Source organism: Leptidea sinapis, chromosome 43, assembly GCF_905404315.1.
Source record: "Leptidea sinapis chromosome 43, ilLepSina1.1, whole genome shotgun sequence".
Taxonomy (NCBI): Eukaryota; Metazoa; Arthropoda; class Insecta; order Lepidoptera; family Pieridae; genus Leptidea; species Leptidea sinapis.
Genome location: NC_066307.1, coordinates 624,205 through 648,597, shown reverse-complemented (window position 1 = coordinate 648,597; position 24,393 = coordinate 624,205). Strand labels below are relative to the sequence as shown.

At 35.1% G+C, this 24,393-nt stretch overlaps 1 protein-coding gene across 1 annotated transcript in view; it reads right to left on the bottom strand.

Annotated features, from left to right (window-relative positions):
- The window catches only part of LOC126977062 (uncharacterized), an 86,372-nt gene extending 68,616 nt beyond the window's left edge, over positions 1-17,756 (bottom strand). Inside the window, exon 1 of the mRNA XM_050825748.1 lies at positions 16,782-17,756. Within this exon, the coding sequence (XP_050681705.1) occupies positions 16,782-17,589 (808 nt within the window). The 5' untranslated portion in view covers positions 17,590-17,756. The remainder of the gene's footprint in view (positions 1-16,781) is intronic.
- Positions 17,757-24,393: the final 6,637 nt, after the last annotated feature.

Genomic DNA, 24,393 nt, shown 5'->3' with positions numbered 1-24,393 from the left:
AATAACATAATTTTTGTTTCCAAAACATGCAGAAAATTAAATAACATGGAAGTGATAATTTTTTTTAAGTTATCAATTATTATTTATAAATAATCATTTTCACCGTCTTTCAAACTATAATTTTTATTTAAATACGACTCGTACACCCTTGTCACCCGCCCGTCCTAATAACAAGGGTACTATCATCTATTAACGCCTTAAATAGGCAAATCTAGGTGCGGTTTTTTGGCTAATTAATATTTAACGGTTTTAAAATGGAATTAACAGAAATTATGTTAAAAATTTAAGTTGAGTATGGCTTGGTTGTTTGGAATTAAACTTACATTACAACACACTTAAAGACAGTTTCTTTTTTTACTACTCTATTACTACACTATTTTGAAGTGTTATTGTAATATATACTAGTTGAACGGACAGATGTTGTTCTGTAGATAATAAAAAAAAATACTGTTTTATAGGAATTTGCCAATAATATTTCAAAACATCAAGAATAATTTCGTAAAAAATGCTCCCTGTTGTTATAATGAAATTGTTTCACAGCGGAACTGTCAAACCGTGCTTCACTAAATTCTTATTTTATTATTCTCATAGAAAATATGTCCACACAAAACAAATATTGAAAATAAAAATAATTATGGATCCCAAATCGAAATAAAAACTATCCTATCTCTCAAGTTTGACCAAACTGCACTCCATGAAGTAATTCCCATTAAAATCCGTTCATTATTTTAGGAGTCCATTGTGGACAAACAATGTGTCACAAAGTTTTGAACATAACAAGTTATTGTGTCTAATGCATATAGTATAATAAATGATGCTTATAGCGGAGTCCTAGGGCAGGCTGTTCCTCTCCCTAAAAAACGGTCGAAATTGTGGCTGGATTATGCGTCATGCTCGTGAATATGCGCTACGTGTAGTGGCTGGATGATATTGTTACCAGAAACTCTGATTCATATAACTAAAATAAGAGTAATTTATTATATATAATTGTAAATATGTGCTCGTATTAACCTTTATTTATTTACATTGTGTTTGTGTGTGTGTGCACTGTGAATCTACTGTACTCAATAAGTCTTATGGATATTTTCATTTATTCACAGTTTTTTAACTTACCCGTGTACGTCACTTAGTATTTTACTGCATAACTTTACTGTTTACATAGGTTGTAATTAAAATAGTTGCCAATGCGTTTTTTTGCCACTTCTTCTCATCAAAGCTCAACCTTTCCCGAGGTATCAATGATAAAAAGTGTAAGTTTTGATATTCATAAGTATCATTTATTTGACCTGAATGAATAAAGTGATTTTGATTTGATTTGATTTTAACTCTAATTAAGCACGTGTCTAGGTACCCAACGGTCTGCGTAATGCATCGTTTGTAGACGTCCACGCAATGTGCAGTCCTTGTTCTTGATATGATTAACTTGACCTACAATACAAACAGAATTGTTATTTTATTGATGGACAACGTCTGCGCCGTTTCTCGATACAACATCCAGGACGAATAAGTAATGACAAAGTCTCTTATAAGATACCTATATACAATTAGTACTATTTTTTTATGGAATAGGAGGACAAACGAGCGTACGGGTCACCTGGTGTTAAGTGATCACCACCGCCCACAATCTCTTGGAACACCAGAGGAATCACAAGAGCGTTGCCGGCCTTTAAGGAAGGTGTACGCGCTTTTTTTGAAGGTACCCATGTCGTATCGTCCCGGAAACACCGCACAAGGAAGCTCATTCCACAGCTTCGTAGTACGTGGAAGAAATCTAGAGTCATCTGGATGTGTGGAGGACCGCCACACATCCTACATACCTAATACAAAACGAATTCTAAGGCGATTAAAAAAAAATTAATGTTTTTAATATAATATCTAAATAGAGTCACTCGCCGCTAAGATTCAAATTATTTTTCGAGAAGAGAAGGTCAATTTACATCTTTGACATCTTAAATTGAATATTAAAAAAACAGTAGGTATAAGATGTTTTGTTTGATCCATATCGACAATTATTATACAAATAACTAACAAAAATACTGTCTTCATCTATCGTGATAATATATATGGCTTTTGAGAATTTATATAATAATTTTCAAATACCAAAATGAAAGGAAATACCAAATTTTATGATTTATTATTTTTATACGGAAGAAAACTCACCTCCTATTCAAACTAAGGTGGTCATTAGAGAGACTTATAAACTTTTGCATTGGAGTCACAGGAAACCATTTTAGAACCAACTTATTAGTAAGTTAAAAGTGAGATATGAAAAAAAAAATATATATTTTTTTTTTCCTTTCAGTTTTAGCAATACATATCTTTGCAAAGATTGATCCTCATCAGCAACGGAGTGTATTGGTTCAATAATACAGGCTGTAATTATTTTGGAAAAAACTTCCGGGTCTATTTCCGTCAAAATTTTAAAAAAGGCCGACTTGGCCATCACCTACATGTTGCTCCGACCTTCTGTTAGTATTTTTGCAAAATATTAAATCTATTCTGTAGTTTTGCGTTTTGCGCTGACATACATATACTATAGACAAAACAGACAATAATTATAAAACTAGTTTTATGGCTTCGGCATTGTTCGTAAAAAAAAATGTACCTAATGTACACGATATAGTCATTTTGTCTCAAAAAGACGAAAAAAGTTGTTATTAATTAAAAAAATAATAAACGAGAGTACTGCGGTAATAAGAGTAAAAACAACATTAATAAATTGTGAAAACAGAGGCAATTATGTAAATTAAATATTTAATTAAGGTCAGGTAAAGGCAAGTAAAAAGCGGAAATATGTATGTCCATTGAGCTGAAGCGAAAGTTTACAACGTGTCACATTAGCATAGACACAGTGTTACCAACATTTAAGTACGAATATAAACAATATTGTTTATGATTGTATTGTACATTCGATAGTTCGACGTTTCCTTTCTATTCCGCCATTTCCATTTTGAACGAGCTTTGTCACGTAACTCGTCATATATTTAGCTTAGCACCGACCGTACACTTACAATATACTATCATATAGACAAAGAGTGCGAGAGAGAAGAACATCTCTAACGGAGATGTTGAGATAATGATGAGAGATATAACTGCCGCCGAATTCCACCTTTGCACGACACGCCACAAGTTAGGATATCATCCTCACCATCTGGATGTGAGGCGGTCCTCCACAGTGCAGTTTTCAAGGAGCTTTCTTCCATGTACTACGAAGCTGTGGAATGAGCTTCCTTGTGCGGTGTTTTCGGGACGATACGACATGGGTACCTTCAAATAAAGCGCGTACAGCTTCCTTAAAGGCCGGCAACGCTCTTGTGATTCCTCTGGTGTTCCTATTATTAGAGATTGTGGGCGGTGGTGATCACTTAACACCAGGTGACCCGTACGCTCGTTTGTCCTTCTATTCCATAAAAAAAAAAGATAATTTTTTTTATTTACTTAATCTGTAAAATACATAAACAGCAAAATAAATCATTAAAGTGATGCTGTTACAACCAACTACTATTTACAATTAACTAAAATAATAATATAAACTATAATTAAATAACATAATAATTATTATGTTTGTTGACTGTACATAATTTATCTTTATACTATTTTTATTTATCCTTTTTTATGAAAATAAGGGAAGAGACGAACAGGACGTTGAGATGATGGTAATTGATACGACCTGCCCATAACAATGCAGTGCGGCTAAGGATTCTTGAAAAACCCAAAAATACTGAGCGGCACTACAATTTCGCTCGTCCTTCACCTTGAGACATAAGATGTTAAATCTCATTTGCTCAGTAATTTCACTAGCTACGGTGCCCTTCAGACCAAAACACAGTAATGTTTACACATTACTGCTTCACGGCAGAAATAAGAGCCGTTGTGATACCCATAATCTAGCCGACATCCTGCAAAGCAGCAAAGGAGCCTCCAACTGGTAAATCTATTGTTACTGCAACCGAACAGCAAGTTGTGAATGAAGTTGGAGGAGACCTTTACCCAATATGGGATCCATATCTCAAAAATTGTAAAAAATAACAATAATTGTTGTAACAACCTAGATTAAGCAAATATATACTAACGATATTGTCTGAAGTTTACATTTTAAATATATATAAAAATGAATTGCTGTTCGTTAGTCTCGCTAAAAATCGAGAACGGCTGGACCGATTTCGCTAATTTTGGTCTTGAATTATTTGTGGAAGTCCAGAGAAGGTTTAAAAGGTGAACAAATATGAAAATGATTGGAATCAAATAAAAACAACAATTTTATTTATCCTATGATGTGTCCCCCGTCGTTCAGAAAATAAAATTGAAAGAATAGTTTAAAATGAATAACTAATTAGAATTTTTAAATCTTTCCAACTTTCTCAGCAGGTAAAATATAAACTTAATTTTAGCTCAAATAAAATTTGAAAACAAAATTTTTATTAGTTTGTCATAAGAAATAAATATTTTTATAAGTACTACGTGCTTCGTCATGCGTGTACGCGGACAAAGTCGCGGGTATCAGCTAGTTTTAAATATTAAATATTTATATCATCTCTATCAAGTAACGGTTAATTTGTAAGTTGAAGGGTCTTCAGTATTAAAATGCTTTATTGAGGTCAAACTGTGGTCAGAGGTTAGTGAATCATTTGTCTCTATATAATAAGCATTGGTTCCATGAAATTCCAATAAACAACTTTAGTCTTAATAAGTAAGTACACTCATACAGTTGGCATTCTTAGGTGTTTTATATTGAAACAATGTCATTGTAAACATAGAATTTATAATAAAGACGTTTAAATTATCAAATATAATATACTTACTAGCTGACCCAGCAAACGTTGTTTTGCCATATAAATTGTTTGATCTTTTGCTTGCTAGTTGATAAGAGATGGCGCTAGTTGTATTCTCTAGTAACAATCACACTTCTTTTATATTTTGTATAATTCACACTATAGTTTTATAAATTATAGCCTATTTGTTATTCTGGTGTGTAAGCTATATTATTGTAAAGTTTCATCAAAATCTATTCAGTAGATTTTGCGTTAAAGAAGTTCAAACATAAATCCAGACATACAAACTTTCACATTTATCATATTAGTAGGACTAGCTGACCCGACAGAAGCTATTCTGTCAATAAAAAAATGATGTAAGTAAAAGCAAAACCTGACCACGTTAAGCTGTGACTTATTTATCTACGACTAAGTACTAACAATTACAAAACGCTTTAACCACCCATACAAACTTTTAACCCTGAACAGGGTGAATCCCTCTTTAGGGAATTTTTGAAAAAACACACACATAACGTGCATATTAATTTTTTACCTTAATTATCTGATGTTATTTCAAATTGATACCTCAACGCATTTTTAAGAAACATGTGTTGACAGACAGATGGACAAATAATTGATAACAGTTAACAACATAAGAGTTCCGTGCTTGAAGGAGTAAGGCAAAATGGTGGCACTACTATGGCCGCCATTACAATAAAATCTGATTTTAAAATTCAGTATAGGAATAAATACACGAAGTTATATCATGTACGACTTTACGGACTTCCGTACGGTTTTCCGAGATATTTATTATAAATATAATGTAAAACAAAAGGAGCATGGAAAAAATTCGAAGAGACGTTTGTCTACTCCGGACAAACGGGCATTCAGATACATATTAAACTATTAGTTTAGAAAACCTTTCTTATTATTCTTGTAAAATTTTTAATCAAATCTCGTTTAATATCATTAGACCCTATTGCCACATAGAAATTGTCTTTAATAGACATTGACCACGTTACCGTGTTATAATACCACGTGCCTGAGATTCTTTCAATTTGTATACTCAAAGCTGACTCAAGTCACGAATTTTACAATTGAATATGCCCTTTGCGAGGCGCCGTTCACCACTTTTTATACTTAGTACGAGCTACCTGAGACTAAGTAGCAAACACCGTTAAATATTGTTCTTTGTATACCGTTCACGATGAACCCTTTGTGCTATCGACAAACACTTCTGCCGACGTCGAACGGATATTTGCTTTGGCTTGCATGCTGTGGTTACTGACCGCATATTTAAATAGATAGAAATAAATCATTGCACGCATGTTATTGTATACGCACTATATTTATATAACAGCAAATATAAATAAAAATTAAAGGTAAGGTAACAAGGCACTGAGAAATTTTGATCAAAAATCAAAATATTCTGATTCTCAGCGTTTGTATGTGTGGCGATCGGTGAGATTAACTTACTCACGCGAAGTTTCCAGCCCAACAACACTGAGTATCATTTAAACTGCACGTGCTAAAAAACCTAAAATACCATCAGGTGACCTGCATATATACTTAGTCTGGCCATAAATACTGTTACAATTAAAAATAAAAAAAATATTACATTTGAATTTGGAATCTGTCATTTTTGTATAATTTTATTGTTCAATGAGCTTCCTCTTTTTGGCGCCAATACATTGTACAATATTAAAATGGAGTGGGGTGATAAAGAGAACTGAATCGCTGTGATTGCATTACACAAAGTAGGTATGGAACCAAATGCAATTTTTAAAACCCACCATACGCTTGCAATGTTTGTGTATCGGGCTATGAATAGGTAACAATGAGACCTCTTCTGTTTGTGACAGAAAAATATCTGACCGTCAACGTAGTGTTCGTACGAAACAGGTGGTCAAAGCAGTAAGGGAAAGAATTCGAAGAAATTCTGTCCGAAAGCAACAGATTTTATCTCGGGAGATGAAGATAGCACCTAGAACCGTGTTGCGTACATTAAAAGATGACTTAGGACTTAAAAGATGACGTAGGCCTATAAGAGACGTACTGGTCATTTAAATAATAATAGGGTGGTAAAATCGAAACAACTACTGAAGCGGTACGCAAGGGGTGTCAAAAATTTTGTTTACGGATCAGATTTTTTTTACAATTGTTTTATTTTTATGAATTAAACTAACACACTGTTATTTGCAATAGTTTTTTTTCTCTGGTTCAGTATTTATGGCAAGACAAGGTAGATCTCAGTCTACGTTTGGACGCGGACGAAGAAGCAGGCATCAGCTAGTAACTAAAAAGATGATTGCCAATCTCAATGCAATGACGGACCTTAGAACAATGATCATTCACACTAAAGGTGCGAATAAGACACATGGCAGCGGGCAGCGACAGCCGGCACGTATTTCACAGAGTGACCGTGCGAGTGTCGTTGCGTGCATCCGGTGCGCCGCTTGTTGGCATTCATAACTCAACTCGGAGCAACATTAATTGGTTCCACTATAGCAGATCCATATTAAATAAGTGCTTTGACCTTTGTTCAGAAATTTCATGCAATATTCCCTACACGTTTCGTTTTGAGCGTGATTAGAATGGGACTGTTAATCGTACCTGCGAGTTATTAAAAACTCAGTTTTCCCACAGTAAAGGTCTGAATAAGTTATCTTTATGTTAAAAGATATAGCGAATGAAAGTCTACGGGTGAAATAAGTATCACCCGATATCGATAGAAAATAATTGCAACTTTGATCGCAGAATCATATATTGACGCTATTATACGTAAGTATCCCCTAAAGATAGTATAACTTATCTTTAGGGCTTTGAATTAGGGATAACGCCGAATTTGCGCCTCATATAGTAATAGGTGGTACTTTTTAGCGGTGAACGCACAAACTTGTGTCATTTTAAGGTTAAACTGGACAAAATTTTGTCGGCCCATTCGAAGACTTTGCATAGCATTGTCTCGATTTAAGACACAAGTTTATTTCGGTTCTCGTCGACGCTATCCCGGAAGATGTTGGCACGGCTGATGCTTACATCAGCCGTGAGGCATATATATATGAGGCATGTCCTGTGCACTCATCTGCATAGCAATAAATACTGCTATCTTTATTGATATGCAGAAGAAACAGTGTAGGGGATAGCATGCAGCCTTGCGGGACTCCAGCGGTTATGGCTTTTAAGTCAGAGCATGCACCCTTGTTAACAACCTTTGTAATCTTGAGTTATGAGCGAAACTCGTACCTATGGGCTATGCTAGTCTATTTTGGAAGTGATATATTATGATCAATAAAATAATAGCTGTCATTAAGGCTAATTAACGATCATTTGGTAAGATTTGTATTTATACTGGTCGGTAAGTAATGAAAACGTATATTCATAATTAATGTTTTCTTTGAATATATTATATGTATATACTAATATCTATTTATTTATTCATTTAAAAGCCATTTGTTTGGATAAAGCAGAGACCACGTGATAATCATTTAAGATATGAATAATATGTATTGGGAATTTATATTTTTGTTGGTATTCTCTTGTTTTATTTATTATTTGTTGATATAGCGGCAATAGTAATATACACTCTGGTTGGCAACAAGACGAAGATGGACAGAGGTTTAATAGAGTTCTTTTTGTTTTTTTTTTTACGGTACGGAACTCAACACTAGACGCCTTATTGCTTATCGACTCGCGCAACACAGAGCAACACACGCGAACTCTGTTCCTCTGTGTGCAATCAGCACGCTATGATGACCAGAAATCCTGAAAGGCAGCATACAGTCTTAGATCATTTATACGTCTAGATAGAGCCAGGCCAGGTTTTATTACTTTATTGTGCATGACAGCTACGTCTTACACTCGCGATACGTCAGTCACTTCGATGCCTTGTCAGTGTGATGCGAGTGAGTGAAATAGAGGCTAACTGTTCCCCACTATTTTTTTCGACATGTACACAGCTGTCACAGTTTATCTAGACGAATAAATTATGTAAGCATACCATACTGTTGTGACATCATAGGCGCCGCGGCCGTAGCTAGTTAAATTAGGTACTGGGCAAATGAGACTTAACATCTTATATCTCAAGGTGACGAGCGCAGTTGTACTTCGCTCAGAATTTTTGGGTTTTCAAGAATCCTGAGCGGCACTGCTCGAAACTATCGAATTAAAATATTGTATTTAAAAAATTACAATTTGTTCAGTCATATTATATAGTTTGAAAGATATAACTGAATCATTGATAAGTTTAACATTACGTTGGTGATAAGATATAACACTCCTTATGACAATCATATCTAGATAATTGTAGAATAGAATATCAACTCGACAACATGTCCTTCATTCTAATTCTATAATAGATTATTATTAAAAGTATTATTTACTGAGATGTAAGTATGTCTACCTCAATCACGTGATAGTATTCATAGCTTAAATTCAAATGGGATAAGTTATCTTAAGGTTTTTAAGTGATAACCCTCACTTCTGGGATTAATTTACACAAATTAAATTTGAAAACAGAATTTATGAATGATGCAGATGAAGCCTGAGAGTTGTACAAGACATATTATTATTATGAACATGACGTCACTCGAACGGTAGTCTCAGTGGAAGTGCGTTCGCACGGAAAGCGAGAGGTCGCTATTTCGTATCCCAGCATCATTCATAAATTTTGTTTTCAAATTAAATTTGTGTCAATATGGGATTTTAGGTTACTTGATCGTCGAAATTTATAAGTTCAAGAAACTCATTAGGCCACTATTTAAATTTATATTTTTTTTTGCGCGTTAGGGAAAAATTATCAGAGTGTATTTTTACGATGCGCGCGCACACCGTCACGCAAATTCGACACCCTGACGTTAGCTGGTCAACTAGACCATTTGTATCACAGGCCTCTTGTAACGCATCTGTCTATTAAACCACAACCAATGGACTAGTAATAAATCTCAGTATGTATAAGTTGTAAAATAAAAATAATTTAATGAAATTGTATGTATTGTATTATATGTTATTTAACTATATTATGCGACATAATAATGTTTTCATTGGTTGTATTTGATGCCTTCACTGTAACAATATTGTTCTTACTACTTTCAGTTTTAACTTATGCCTCCTAGAATTAGCCAATGATCGACAGAAACTTAGAAAAAAAGACGTGTGGCACTCGGGGACTGCCGCGGTAAAGCTATTGCATAGCATTTTTTATCAACTAATGCAATTATAATTATTTATTTATTTTATTTATGCGGTATTTTTAAGCTATTGCATAGCTTCTATCGCGGGCCTTGAGCGTGGAGACCGAATCCAGAAATTCCGTAACGAAAATAACCTAACACTTACTTACTAGATGTATAAAGATATTTCGGTACAGTCATTACAGTTGCCGTGGAACAGCGGTTATCAGGTATGCTTTTTGTGCAGAAGGTCCCAGGTTCGAGCCTGGGGTACATCTTGATTTTTTAAATTTCTTTATTAGTATGTAAGTGTTAAAAAATAAAGTAGGTATGTCTGAGAGGTATTGAAAGAAGATATTTATATATGGCCCTAAGACAAAGAAACAAAAATATCACACACACACATGTTTTTAAATGTTTTTTTAAATATTAAAACACATGTAATTGAAACTGAATATTTTTTGTTTGAAACTTTATCGCAAAAAAAAAACTCATCCGACGTGACATTTCGTTGCCTTTCAAGTTGAACGTTTGCAGGTTAATTAAAAAAATGTAACTCTTTTAACAAACACTTAAGTAATGTCAAAATTCAATTTCAATTATACACGTTTTACTTTTTAAAATTGCTTTTTACATTGCATAATCGTTTTTCGTTGTTGCTTTAATTTAACTCTTAAATTGCTTGAGAACCAATCGCAAATAAATTCTTTACTAGATGTTAAAGAGAAATTAAAATAGTATCAGTGTGTAAACCAATGTACCGAAAAAGTATGCTGGTCACGTTACCATTTAGAATTGCGAAACCTCTCAGAGGTAGGTGCGTGTGTGTCTAAGTACTCCCGTGACATCTAAAAGACGCCTGGACAATCCTTCATGAGTGTTACTTGTCCCGAAATATCGTCTCCAACCGAACCAAGAGTATATATATGAATAGATAATAATTTATGCTCCCTTTAAAAGGCATTACGGCTAACATTGATTTCTTTATAATTATTTTTGATGTCACTTCTAACACTACCACCGCTTCGGAAACAAATGGGGCTCTTAGAGATAGAAGCGGCGCAAGAAACTCGCCCAGCTTTCTTATTTTTGCGCTCTTTTTAATAAAATACACAGTATTGTACTATCATTGTTATTGCTGTAAAATAATCATAATTTAGTCCCAGGCTGTCCGATCACTTAGATATTCAGCTGTGAAGTAGTAGGCGAAAAGAGATAAGAATAGAGAACAAGGAGAAAGAGCCATTGATTAATAAAACATTTAAATTTATTTATAGATAATGCCTGAACAATGGCTGGGACTTTATTATGTATACAAGTACCCAGTAAGTGTATACATTTACCCTTTAAGCTATCATGTATCTTTCGACTTAGGAAGGTGAAAGAACGCTAGCGATTAGCGCGATTACAAAAGCCGCGACGTACGGGATTAAATTAATTTAACGTAATTGGGCTTTTGATCTTTAGTCTATGTCTTTTAAAAAGAAAAATTACATTGTCAATCAGAACGTAAAATTACACTTTGAAGCCTTGATCCATGTTCGCAAAGAGAATGTAAATACTGTGCAATAAGAGACGGGGCTGCCTAAGTAAAAATTTAAATATAGTTTAGTATGAAACGTGCAGCGAGATGTAACATAAGTTTGAAACAATTATTACAATAGGGTGACGAAGTATAATCCGGCTAAGTTTGAAAGCGAACAGTTGCTTATAACTTAGTGGATTTCGGCTATCTCTGTCTTTTACAAGATTATAGCCGTCATCTGTCAATCTATCAATGACTGCACGTTTTATACAATCGAGTGAATTTTTTTTAGAGCGTTTCGCTAGGCTGCATGTTCGGCGCAATGTTCCCAAAAAGGGACCCGACATTTTTGTTATATAAATAGGTATACGAATTCACGCTAAATTGAATTGAATTAACAAAAAATTCACTCAGACTATATAAAAACGCTGAACTAGATATTGTAATAGTAAGTTACATAATTTAATGTTTGATAATCGCAAGTTGGTTTAAAGTTACTTAATAATGCTTAGATGCGTATGAAAGTAATTATTAAACAGACAGACATAAAGAGAAACTTCAAACGTTACAATGTGAACTAGGTCTTTAGGGTATTGTTTAAAATATCTAAATAACTATTTATGTTAGAGATGTAATGTATATAAAAAAAATATACTGGTAACTAATTTTTTTTTAAGAAATAGGAGGACAAACGAGCGTACGGGTCACCTGGTGTTAAGTGATGACCGCCGCCCACAATCTCTTGCAACACCAGAAGAATCACAGGAGCGTTGCCGGCCTTTAAGGAAGGTGTACGCGCTTTTTTTGAAGGTACCCATGTCGTATCGTCCCGGAAACACCGCACAAGGAAGTTCATTCCACAGCTTAGTAGTACGTGGAAGAAAGCTCCTTGTAAACCGCACTGTGGAGGACCGCCACACATCCAGATGGTGTTTATAGAATTATAGTTGGGTTATTTTAACTTAATGATCATACGGTCATTGGACCTGTGGTTGAATCATTGTGATTGCGAAGCCGAAACACCGCGAGGTCAAGGGATCGAATCTCAGCCGTGTAATATTTTGTACAGTTTATTATGGACTAAAATTTGATTTTTCTGAGAAATAAACATTTTAATGTGAAATAATTGTAATAGTTATGAAGTGTTAAATTTCATATCTTAATATATATAAATTACGTGACACGTTGTTTGTCCGCGATGGACTCCTAAACCAATAAACGGATTTAAATGAGGACTACTTCATGGAGTGCAGTTTGGTCCAACTTGAGAGATAGGATAGTTTTTATTTCGATTTGAGACCCATAATTATTATTATTCCAATATTTGTTTTGTATGGACATATTTTCTATGAGAGAATTTATTGACGCACGGTTTGACAGTTCTGCTGTGAAACAATTTCATTATAACAACAAGGAGCATATTATTATGTTACAATGAAAAATTATTGACAAATTCATCAAAAACGGTATTTTATTTATTATGTACAGAACAACGTCTGTCGGGTCAGCTAGTGTAATATAAATGAATATCGATTGCATTTAACCACATAAATACTGATAAATAAAGCAATTCGTGCGAAATTATTCCCTAACCATTCCAAAATATTCAACAACGCACAACGTTAATGTTTCACTTCTGGCGGCACTCCCGGAGTGCAACCCGTATTTGTTTTAAACATTTTCTGGGAGCTTGTTATCAAAGCAAGTAGCAGAACAGTAGGCATTATAAGTTTATGTCGGTTCTAGATGACAGTTTCTAGAAATTCACTTATGTGCCTATGTACATACATAAGATTAAGAAGAATATATTGAGAGGAAAAAGTTAAGATGTTTATTTCTTAAAATTTTGTTCTTAATCATTCTTTAGGACCTATGTTATAAATAGCGAGTGGCAATTCTATGATTAAACCGAATCATGACGTATGGAAGATACCTGATTTATGAGTCGTATGTTACAAGTATAGTTATGAAGTACAATCCAACATCCATGATAGCTTGGTCAACAAGTTTCCTTTGAAAGACTGTTTTTGTTGCGTATCATGATTTATATAGATTCAAAGACGTAGCTTTATCTAACGACGTGGTGTTCTTTATGTGTTAATATGAGTATTAAACCAAATGAAGACGGCATTCACTCTTATAAGGCATAAGAGACATAAAAGGCATTTATTTTCTCAAAATTGATTCTTTTTGAATTATTTTTGATGTCATTTCTAATTACTACTAGATACTACTACCGCTTCGGAAACAAATGGCGCTCTGACAGAGCAGAAGCAGCGCAAGAAACTCTCCCAGCATTCTTTTAATGCGCTCTTTTCAATAAAAATATACAATATTGTACAGTCAGAGTAATAGGATTTACGACAGAGCCATTTTTTTATTTATAAGTAATTACAATGTATGAGATTAATGATTACATGTTTCTCTGGTTACTTAGTTCAAATATTATTTTAAGTGAAAAAATTACGTTACGAGCAGATGGTCTGCCTTAAGGTACCATCTGCTTATATCATCGATTTTAGGGACTACGCGCACTTATTCAGCTCCATTCGCGTTTCGCTGAACGATTTTGGTCACACTTATACAGCTCTGCTTCTTACGCCGCGTACGGCGTCGTAAGAATGAGAATAATAACTTTAAATCACGTCTGCACTCTTTAATCTTTGCGTGCATAATGATTACGTCAAATCAATGCAGGCACGATACAGGTCGCAACTTGTCGACAAGGAGTCGCGAACCATCCCTGTAAAGAGCTGTTCCGACGCATTCGACGGCGAACAGCGCTGTACGCGGCGGAACAGCGCCGAACGCTCTCTTTAGCGTTCACATAATAAAAACACATTTATCCTCATTTTATGCTGGTTTGCCGCGAAAGCAGAATGGACGCGGAAAGCTGAATCGACGCGTACACTCCATACAAAATTGTTGTTTTCTATGGACAAAAGCTGAAAAGAGCTGAATAAGTGCGCATAGTCCCTTAATACGAAGGCATCGTACTGTCCCCATCACCTTCGAGACTGACTGAAGACATAATGATTGTCTTAATATTCTTTACACAACCCCATTATAAACCTATTTTAGTTATTGTTTATACGAATCACTGAAAACTGTTTCGTCTCTTTCTGTGAAGCGTCATTTTCACTAAACAGAAAGGGATAGGTTTAATAAGCGGAAGGCGTTATTATGAATAAGACGGATAATGTCTAATTGTTCGACAATTTATACGTCTAGAACTAGATAGTCTCATGCTGTTAGACAAACGATAAAAACAGGCCAGGTTTGATACTTAAGTATAATAAGTCATAAATTCGCGATTTGTATGACACTTTGTGTTTGTGTGCGTGCATTGCTCAAAATAGAGGTTAGCTCTAAACTCAATTTTTTCGACGTTTTCACAGCTGTCATAGTCTATCCAGACATAAAAATGATCTAAGGTCTCATTTTGCTTGTACATAATTTTATATTCCAGATGTATTACAAGTTCACAGTACTGTTGAATACATAAACATTGCACACAATAATATACCTAGCATTGGAATTTTGCTCTACATTGGTTCTTCATAACTATAGGGCCTACATAAGACGGTACAGGAGTCGTTCTGCATTAGTAAAATATTAATCCTCTTATTCATAATGGTCCGCTAACTTTAAACAGCCGCTTAGGAGTGTTTTTTCTCATTCTGACTTAGGTCAATAGAAGAAGACAGAGTGAGAATTAGCAATGCTTTAAGTTAGCAGACTATTATGACTATAAAACAAAATTATGATTGGATTCGGTTCTCTCGTAGTTAATATTGTAAAGGGAACGTCACTCAGTGGCATATCGCGTTTGTATAAAATTTAATACTCAAAGGTGATTGATTTGAATGTAACCAGCTGTAAGTTAGCTATCATTTGAACGTTTCAATTGGTTTAATTTGCAATTCTATGTCTGCTAAAATCAATCATGATTGGTTATCTCATCAAGGCATGGGTATTTCGGCCGCAGTTATTTCTGTGTATTACTTATCCATACAGCAAAATGCCAGATCAATATTAATAATTAAAAATTAGGAATTATAATCGCATTTTAGAATTTTATTTCCGACTTTTGTACCCTTAAAACGACAACTTTATCTAATTTTTTATCTTTTTATAATTATACGATTATTTCAGACGTATAATAAAGTATGTTGTTACAATTAGTCATATACACGTGCCTACTTCTTTTTTTTATGGAATAGCAGGACAAACGAGCGTTCGGGTCACCTGGTGTTAAGTGATCACCGCCGCCCACATTCTCTTGCAACACCAGAGGAATCACAAGAGCGTTGCCGGCCTTTAAGGAAGGTGTACGCGCTTTTTTTGAAGGTACCCATGTCGTATCGTCCCGGAAACACCGCACAAGGAAGCTCATTCCACAGCTTTGTAGTTCGTGGAAGAAAGCTCCTTGAAAACCGCACTGTGGAGGACCGCCACACATCCAGATGGTGAGGATGATATCCTAACTTGTGGCGTGTCGTGCGAAGGTGGAATAATTCGAACACTATTTCGCCACAGAATCCGGTAGATCTGTATAATATCGTTTAAAATTGTGTCTTTACCAATAAGATGCCTCTTAATTATTATTTATGAGACTTTCTATTTCAATATTAATATATGATTTAAGGAAAGTCTAAAGGTATGATATAATTGACTAAATTAATTAATATGATTCAAATTTCAAATGTTTTAAGTTTTCTTGAGTGTTTCCGCCAATATTTGTCTTCTTTCTCGTGCCAGACTTTGGCGAGTCAACACCTCCTGAGCATTCCTCGTGTAGAGTCGAAACACGTGTCGAATTGTTTGAAGACAAATATTGGCGGAATTAACACTCAAGAAAACTCAAAACATTTGGATAATTATGGATTTCGGCAAAGTAACGTCTACTTCAATATTTTTTTTAATTAATACGATACAATATGCTTTATTAAATAAATACAAATATCAATATTTTGGTGCTGTGTGACTTATTACAGTCATTGTCAACGAGTAACTTTCATTCCCGTGTCTAATTCCTACTCGGAGCAACAATATAATTGCCCTAAGAGTTCCTTTGTCTCCTAAACAATATTTTTTGCTTTGTTGATTGCAGTTTTGTATTGGTAAATAAAGTAAGGCGCCACCGCGGCCGCTCCAAGTCAGCTGATAACAATACATCGTTTGTAATGATGCTATCGTTCCAAAAACAATTATTGGAGTGTGTTAATCATCAACTATCTTGGCAAATCAGGGCCATAGGCGATAATTCTATCACGACTAGTATTTGTTGTGCTTAAATGATTCTATTATTTATTATAATATTTATATATTTACCATTAAATGTGTCGTAGGCTGTCGGCTGGTACTCCTCTCTAAAGGAATCCTGCGCGTAAGCAGCTATCAGAGAACTCTTCCCCACAGCCCCATCACCGACCAAAACACACTTTATCTTCTCCTTTTTACCACATTTCACTTTCCGTCTATCTTTTATTTGAAACATTCGATTTAATCTACTCTTTTTATCACGCACTGTCCATTCGTTCATTTTATCACAACAATTCAAGTCACCTGATTCGTCATCCCGAATCACATTACGGCTCGTATCTTCCGCCACCTCCGAGTAGTCATAGTCGTCCTCATCCCGCCGCGAAATGGGGAATTGGCTCGGGCTATGAACTCCAAACACAAAAGGCCCGTCTCGCTTCGGTAAACGGTTAGTAAACCCGTTGGTCGCTACTGGTGGCTTTGCATACTGCACTGCGGGTGCACTGTACTGATTAGACAAGTACTCGGCTGAAGTGTGAGGATCAAACCTGAACACAAGCTCGGCTTCCCGGCGGTCTAAGCTCAAATCTGGCACAGTCACTTTGTCTTGAAAGTAGCCGACCTTTTCCCGAGCGCGGGTTTCTTGCAACCGCCTCTCGAGTTCAACATTCGATAGCTTGTAGTATTCATTCGGCTGCTCGAACGTGTTCCCGTTTTGTAAGTTCCTCGGCGCGGGTAGAGGTCTCTGTGGCCCGTAATCCCTCGGTGGAGCTCGCGGAGGCACTACAATAGGCTTTTGCGGTTCCGCGAGCAACGGCCGGCGCGCAGATAAGTTCGCGTTCCTGTTGAACATGATCCCTTCCAAGCTGGGAGACATTGGCACTGTCAAGAACCGCTGCGAGGATTATTAGTGAAGCGTGCACTCGCGCACATAACTCGGAACCGCGGAACGAAACCTCGTGAAAGTTTTGTGTGAGATCGGACGCGAACGCGACGTGCGGTTAGCTGCACTGTCGGATAAAAACTAGTTTCGTTTCGCCGTTGGCGGTTGGCGCGCCGAGTTGACTGTCGAATGAAGTTTCAAGTTGCGGTGCGCTCCGCTTGATTACGGGCTTAGGGGCTCCCCTCACGGCACAACAAATGACCTGTTGCTATTACCTGTTCAGGTACAAACGGTCGCTTTGAAACATTAATCCCAAAGCAGCTGCCATGCAATGCTATCTGTATGTATTATATGTATACTGAGGTTGAATGAGACTTATCACTTTCTCAATTATTATAATATGTACCTACCTACCATGATTAGGTTAGGACTATTAATATCTACTTACCACACATAATACTTTCTACCTACCAACAGATTTGATTCGATCTGAGCTTTGGTAGATCCGTAGTACATGGATATAAAATAACCAGTAACCAGTCATGGTGCCACTTGCAACAGAGCCGAACCAACGGGTGCTCATTATACCTAGTAGGGTAGTAGGTAGGTATAATCACAGTAAATAATGATTATTTTCAAATATTCAAATACTTCTGAAAAAATTAATTTCTAGGATTTAAAATGACTTATTGAAGTTAAAAATCTAACTACCTCTTTTAAGGCGACACTAAATGCCGACGACCTTGAGCGATATGAGTTCACGGCTCCTATGTAACAAAGCCAATATTTTAAAAATTCTTGGGTCGAAAATGTAACATTTTAACAGGCGCAAACTGCTTAATTGCTTACAACGCTTAATATTGATTACTAATCTATAAGAAGTAAAATCTATAAGAACAACTTTTATGATAGTAGTATACTAAACAAATGCATGATACCGAGAAAAAACTTGTTTAACTGCAAAGAAAACTGGTAGTTCATAATAGCTCTGGAGTGCTAACTTTAACCAACAATAAGCATTAGCAACCTACAAGTAAGACTTAAGGGTATGTGTGACATGATAAAGAAGTGTTCATAGCTCCAAATGCTTTGTTAAACCACCATGTTTGCGTATTTTCTGCTTACTCTTCGCCTTAATACTATAATATCATTGCCTACCACCCATTTCAAAAGATATGCTTCAGAGGTCTGAACGGGCACATAAAAAACATCGCGTCTCTTTTGTTAAATAAAATTAAAGCAGTTACAATAAAATTTATTCATAAAATAGCCAGGGGCGGTCGCTCTGTTCACAAGGTGCAGTGTAACTTTCAGAAAATCATTTTATGTTATACATAGCTAGTAACTTTTACTACACAAATGTTTAAGGGTACAATTCTTTTGAACATCGCAACAAAGTAAAATGTGCTTTATACATTTTCTGGGATCATGTTGTAAAAACATATGTACATCGCTCAACAAAAGACTTATGGCCGTTACCAATATACTATCTACAGATAGAAATAAATTACTACCTTCTACTGTCAGTAATTACCTGTGAATAATCTGAAGCTGTCCCAATATACCCGATTAGTCATTCTTATCGCCTTATATTGGGACGCGTGAATTGCAATTTCCATAGAAACTTCTATCGCTGGTAAGCTATACGTCGTCCCATTGACTGACAGCGTGTTCGGATAAGGTGAGTTACCGTCGATAAGCTTATTGGGACAAAAAAGTCAACGATAGTTACGATTTTTATCTCAAGTATGAGATAGACTGAATATTGGGAACGGCCGTTATACACTAAGTTTACTAAACTGAGTAGTAGAGATAATAATTATTTAAACAGTAAAAGCTTATTCTTTTTCACTATTTGTGAATTAAAAAATGCGACCCAATTCCTATATTCGCGGTCAAAGATTTCTTTATTTGCGGATGTAATCGGAACATCGGTAGGTATATACATTTTTTTTATAAAATTAAGGGACGAGACGAGCAGGACGTTCAGCTGATGATAATTTAGGCGCCCTGCCCATTACAATGGTGTGCCGCTCAGGATTCTTGAAAAAAGTTCTGAGCGGCACAAGTGCGCTCGTTACCTTGATACATAAGATGCTAAGTCTCATTTGCCCAGTAATTTCACTAGCTACGGCGCCCTTCAGACCGAAACACAGCAATGCTTACACATTACTGCTTCACAGTAGAAATAGGCACCGTTGTGGTACCCATAATCTAGCCAACATCCTGTGCAAAGGAGCCTCCCACTGGTAATAGCAAAATATTTACTTTTCTCTTTTTTGCAAATATAAGATACACAATATACCGCTACATAGACATATATATATAGTATTGGTATATCTTATTGATACACAACTTCATTGACCCATGTTTATTATATAAATAAAATTTAGTTTAATATATAAACCTTCCTTCTCTACGATACTTGCTGGTCTTATAAACCGCTGTGGCGCTTGCATGTAGCATATTTAAAATTTAAGTGTTTTAGGACGACTCTCTCATGTGCATTGAAAAATCACGCAGATCGGAGTTAACAGTTTGAAAAAGTCTTAAATAATTATAAATATTTTAATCACCTATATTATCAAATAACTTATGAGTGCAATAGTAGCCAACATACATAGATACAACCAAATGTCCAAACTATCATAGTATCATTACAGATTAAGTTTAATAATGATGTTAGTTTATTAATGCCTATAAGATTATGAAGATTTAATGATTCCATTTTATAATCTATACTAATATTATAAAGAGGAAAGATTTGATTGTTTGTTTATTTGCATTGAATAGGCTCCGCAACTACTGAACCGATTTGAATAATTCTTTCACTGTTGGGAAGCTACATTATCCCCGGGCGTTATAGGCTATATTACATTTTCAAGAAATTAGGGATCCCTACTAAAAGTCCAGTAATGTAACCCAAGGTGTAAAAATACGTACGCGAACGACGTTGCTGGGTATCGGCTATAATAAATACTTTTATCGCTATACGCATCATCGAAAATGTGGTTTGATACTCAAATTAAAACTCCTAAACCTGCCTTCTTACAGTGCCTTACCACAGGCTTAAAAGCTCCAACCGGAAAAGGAAGGCGTCTAATCCAATTATAATATCTCATATAGACAGCGAGGCGGTTTTGTAGATGGAGCATTATTAATGTTCGAATCCAAAAAAAAACACTGAAAATTCGCTCATTAAAAAGTGGTTAAAGGGCTTAAGTAAGTTTAAGGGGTTAAATTATTGAATAGCTCATATTCAAAAATATAAATTATGAAGATAATATGGTAGAAGCTCAGTTACTAGAAATCGTAAAAAGAGAAAAATCGAATTATCAAACTTTTGCTGGGGATAAGTTGGCTGCGGAAAATAATCTTACATATAAAATTGGAGTGTCTTTTTGTAATATTGAAATAACCGTTTTTTACTACATTTATGTGAATATATGTACGGTACATACACCAAATTATTTTTTTTTACAATTTTTGTCTGTCTGTCGGTTTGTTCCGGCTAATCTCCGAAATGGCTGGACCGATTTTGACGCGATTTTGATTTGCAGGCAGCTGATGTAATAAGGAGTAACTTAGGCTACGTTTATTTTAGAAAAAATGTTTTATTTTATAATGATAAAGTAATGTTGCAATGTCCAAGAAACGGCCTAAAATTTTAAAAATAAGTTATATGGCAAAACGACGTTTGCCGGGTCAGCTAGTACTAGTTTACAAATGTCTTTAAATAAATAATTTCTATATTAATATTCGCTCTCTGATTCGGGATCTGAAGAGCTATATATGTATATATATATATATGTTTTATGTATTATTAATCAAAATAAGATTATTATTAAACTACCAAGAAAAATGTTGATAATCTCTGAATTGTCATTTTGACAGTGACATTACTTAGTTTACATTTTTGATCTCGAATTACATTTCCGACTATACAGGATGTCGCAAAGTTATGGGACATGAAGGGAAAGTACCTTAAATATTGTAGATATCGTATTTTACTGAAAGAAGACTTTATCTTATTTTAAAAAGTTAATAATTCTGCATTCAAAGATTTTCTAAAAATTAGGTACTTGCCTCGTCTGGGACTCGAACCGACTTAAATGTAAAAAAACAACACCCCTACTTTTACGATGCTAATCGAAAGAATAGCCAAAAACTAATAACTCTTCTTAAGTAACATAGTATTTTAAAAGAAAGGAGCAACGTAAAATGTTTGAGTCAAATTTCAAGAAAGTTATTTATTGCCGACGACGACGTCCGAAAAGCAGAGATATTATCATTCCATAGATAGCATTGATTATTCGTAAATAAGTACCCACTTCATAATTAAAATACTTTATAGCATAGTCTTTTTTTACTTTAAAAGCGATACAAGAACGTGGGAGAGTTACAAACAGAATTGTGCCATATCATATCGAGTATTCACCATAAAATTATAAGAAAATCAAAAGGCTGCGGACTCATTAAAAAATTGGCGATTTGCGTATGACAGGAGGGATCACATTTTGAGCATTTAATTAATTAATTTACAAAAAAAATACCCACTTAATTGACTACTTTCTCATATTTACATATCATAAAAGTAGGGGTTTTTTTTTTACATTTAAGTCGGTTCGATTCCCAGACGAGGCAAGTAATTTTTAGAAAATCTTTGAATGCACAATTACTAACTTCTAAAAATAAGATAAAGTCCTCTTTCAGTAAAATACCCCATCTACGATATTTAAGGTACTTTGCCTTCATGTCCCATATCTTTGGGACACCCTGTGTACCAGCTTAGGCTGTGAATAAGAACATAACATACTATGAAAATACATACTCAAAGTCAAATATCTCAGAGGCTGAGATCTATATTAGAGTGTACTTAGACTTTGCTCACACTTTACTTACGTACAACTTTGCTGAGTGTAATAATAGACAGCTGAAATTATGGTAACCTTAAGCTAAGACAGCCCAATGCAAAAGTGAGACACTCACCGCTAGTTGCAGAAATTTTTCAATTTATTTATTAAACGATTATTAAATTACAAAATAAGAATAATAAGAAAGCATCATAAAAGTTAATGTTTCATTAAAAAGAATACCGTCACTTTCTTTTTCATTTTAACAGTCAAAGATAGCGTGTATTATAATGAAACATTAACTTCAAAGACGCTTGCTGCAACAAGCGGTTAGCTAAGTAGGTAGGGTCTGAGCAAAGTCTCAGTACGTTCTATAGATCTTAACTATCCAATCCTTCAAATAACAGTGAGAGATTGTAATTTGGAGCTAAAGCCAAGAAATATATAAAAGATTCCACCTGCTTCATCTCCTTTCCATTTCAAAACACTTGTCGTATCTACGTTTTAAAGGTTTGGTGAGATATATTTAAAAATGAGTTATTGGCACTTAACAGTCAGATAGAGCAATGTGTAGTTCGTCGTAAATTAGTTAATTAGTCGTAATACGTAAATAAGTTTCTTATGCGAAGTGTATCAACTGAAAACAATATTACTTTATGTTTTTTTCTACAAGATTCTAAAGATTATTTATTTAAATAAGGTAGAAGAACGGTGCAAGAATAGATCTTTGAAGTAGGTACTTATAGGAGATATCAAAGGAATCTCGGAACATCGAGTGCAGTTCCTTTTGGGTCATGCTAGCCTTTAATGACCTATCGTGCTGGAAACAACCCGCAAAGACACTCATTCCACAGTTTGGTTGTACGTGAAAGAAAATTCCTTGCAAACCGCATTGTGGAGGAACGCCACACATGCAGATGGTCAGGATGATATCCTAATTTGTGCCCTGTCACCGTGAGCACTGGATCCCCGACAAATAGAGCAGCTCTGCTTTGAAATGGTTTGAGCTGGGGTGCGCCAGACCAGAGATGACAGCAATACTCCATAGGTATGTGGCCGGACCTTCACTCTACAAGTGCCGGAATGTGAGCCGGCTTGAAGTATTTCTGTGCTTTATTTAAGTATAATGTCCAGCTTCTTCGACGAATTTGACTTTGCCAAATAAAAAAATCGCCTCGCCACGGAATTAGCAATATTTACCTCGAGATTGTCGAAACCCAGTATTCCGAAACTAGGCGAGGCGGTGATACCAAGTGATATAACGAATGGGGTTTTTATTTTATTCATCTATTTTCTTTATTTTTTTTAATAGGTTTGCCAATAGATTAAACACTGATCTAAATTTATTACCTACAGATGATATTAACTAATTGACTAGAGTGTAAATCCAATCAAAGGCAAACTCAAATTGCAGAAAGTGAGTGTTTTGTTCAAACAATTAAATAGGACTACAATATTGAATAATTAATTTAAAAATTAATTACAGTTAATTCGCAATAATAATGGGATTCAGTTATCATCTGCAAAACGTAAAGAAGGTATCTTTAGTTCAGCAAATTACGTTACTTCAACCATAAGAAAAGAAGAAGAAATATAATATTTTTGCAAGTCTGAATCTATATAACGCCTTCCGGAATGCCGGCAATGACACTGAGCTAATGTCAACATTCCCAGATTTGTAGAAGTCGGCACCTACAAATTCTTGGAATCCACTATGATAACCAATGTTAGTCTTGAAATATTTCGCGGGAAAGGAACGGAATAGGTAACTGCGACGAGGGATGACAAAATTGATCATCTCAAGCAACGGAGGATACTGCATCCGGGCTAGGATGCGCACCAAAAGTAAATTATCTCTACGCATTTTCTCGTCTTATCTCGACATGTCTACTGAAGCTAACATGGTTGCTTATTTATTTCGTCTCGTTACGTCAAAAGTAGAGAT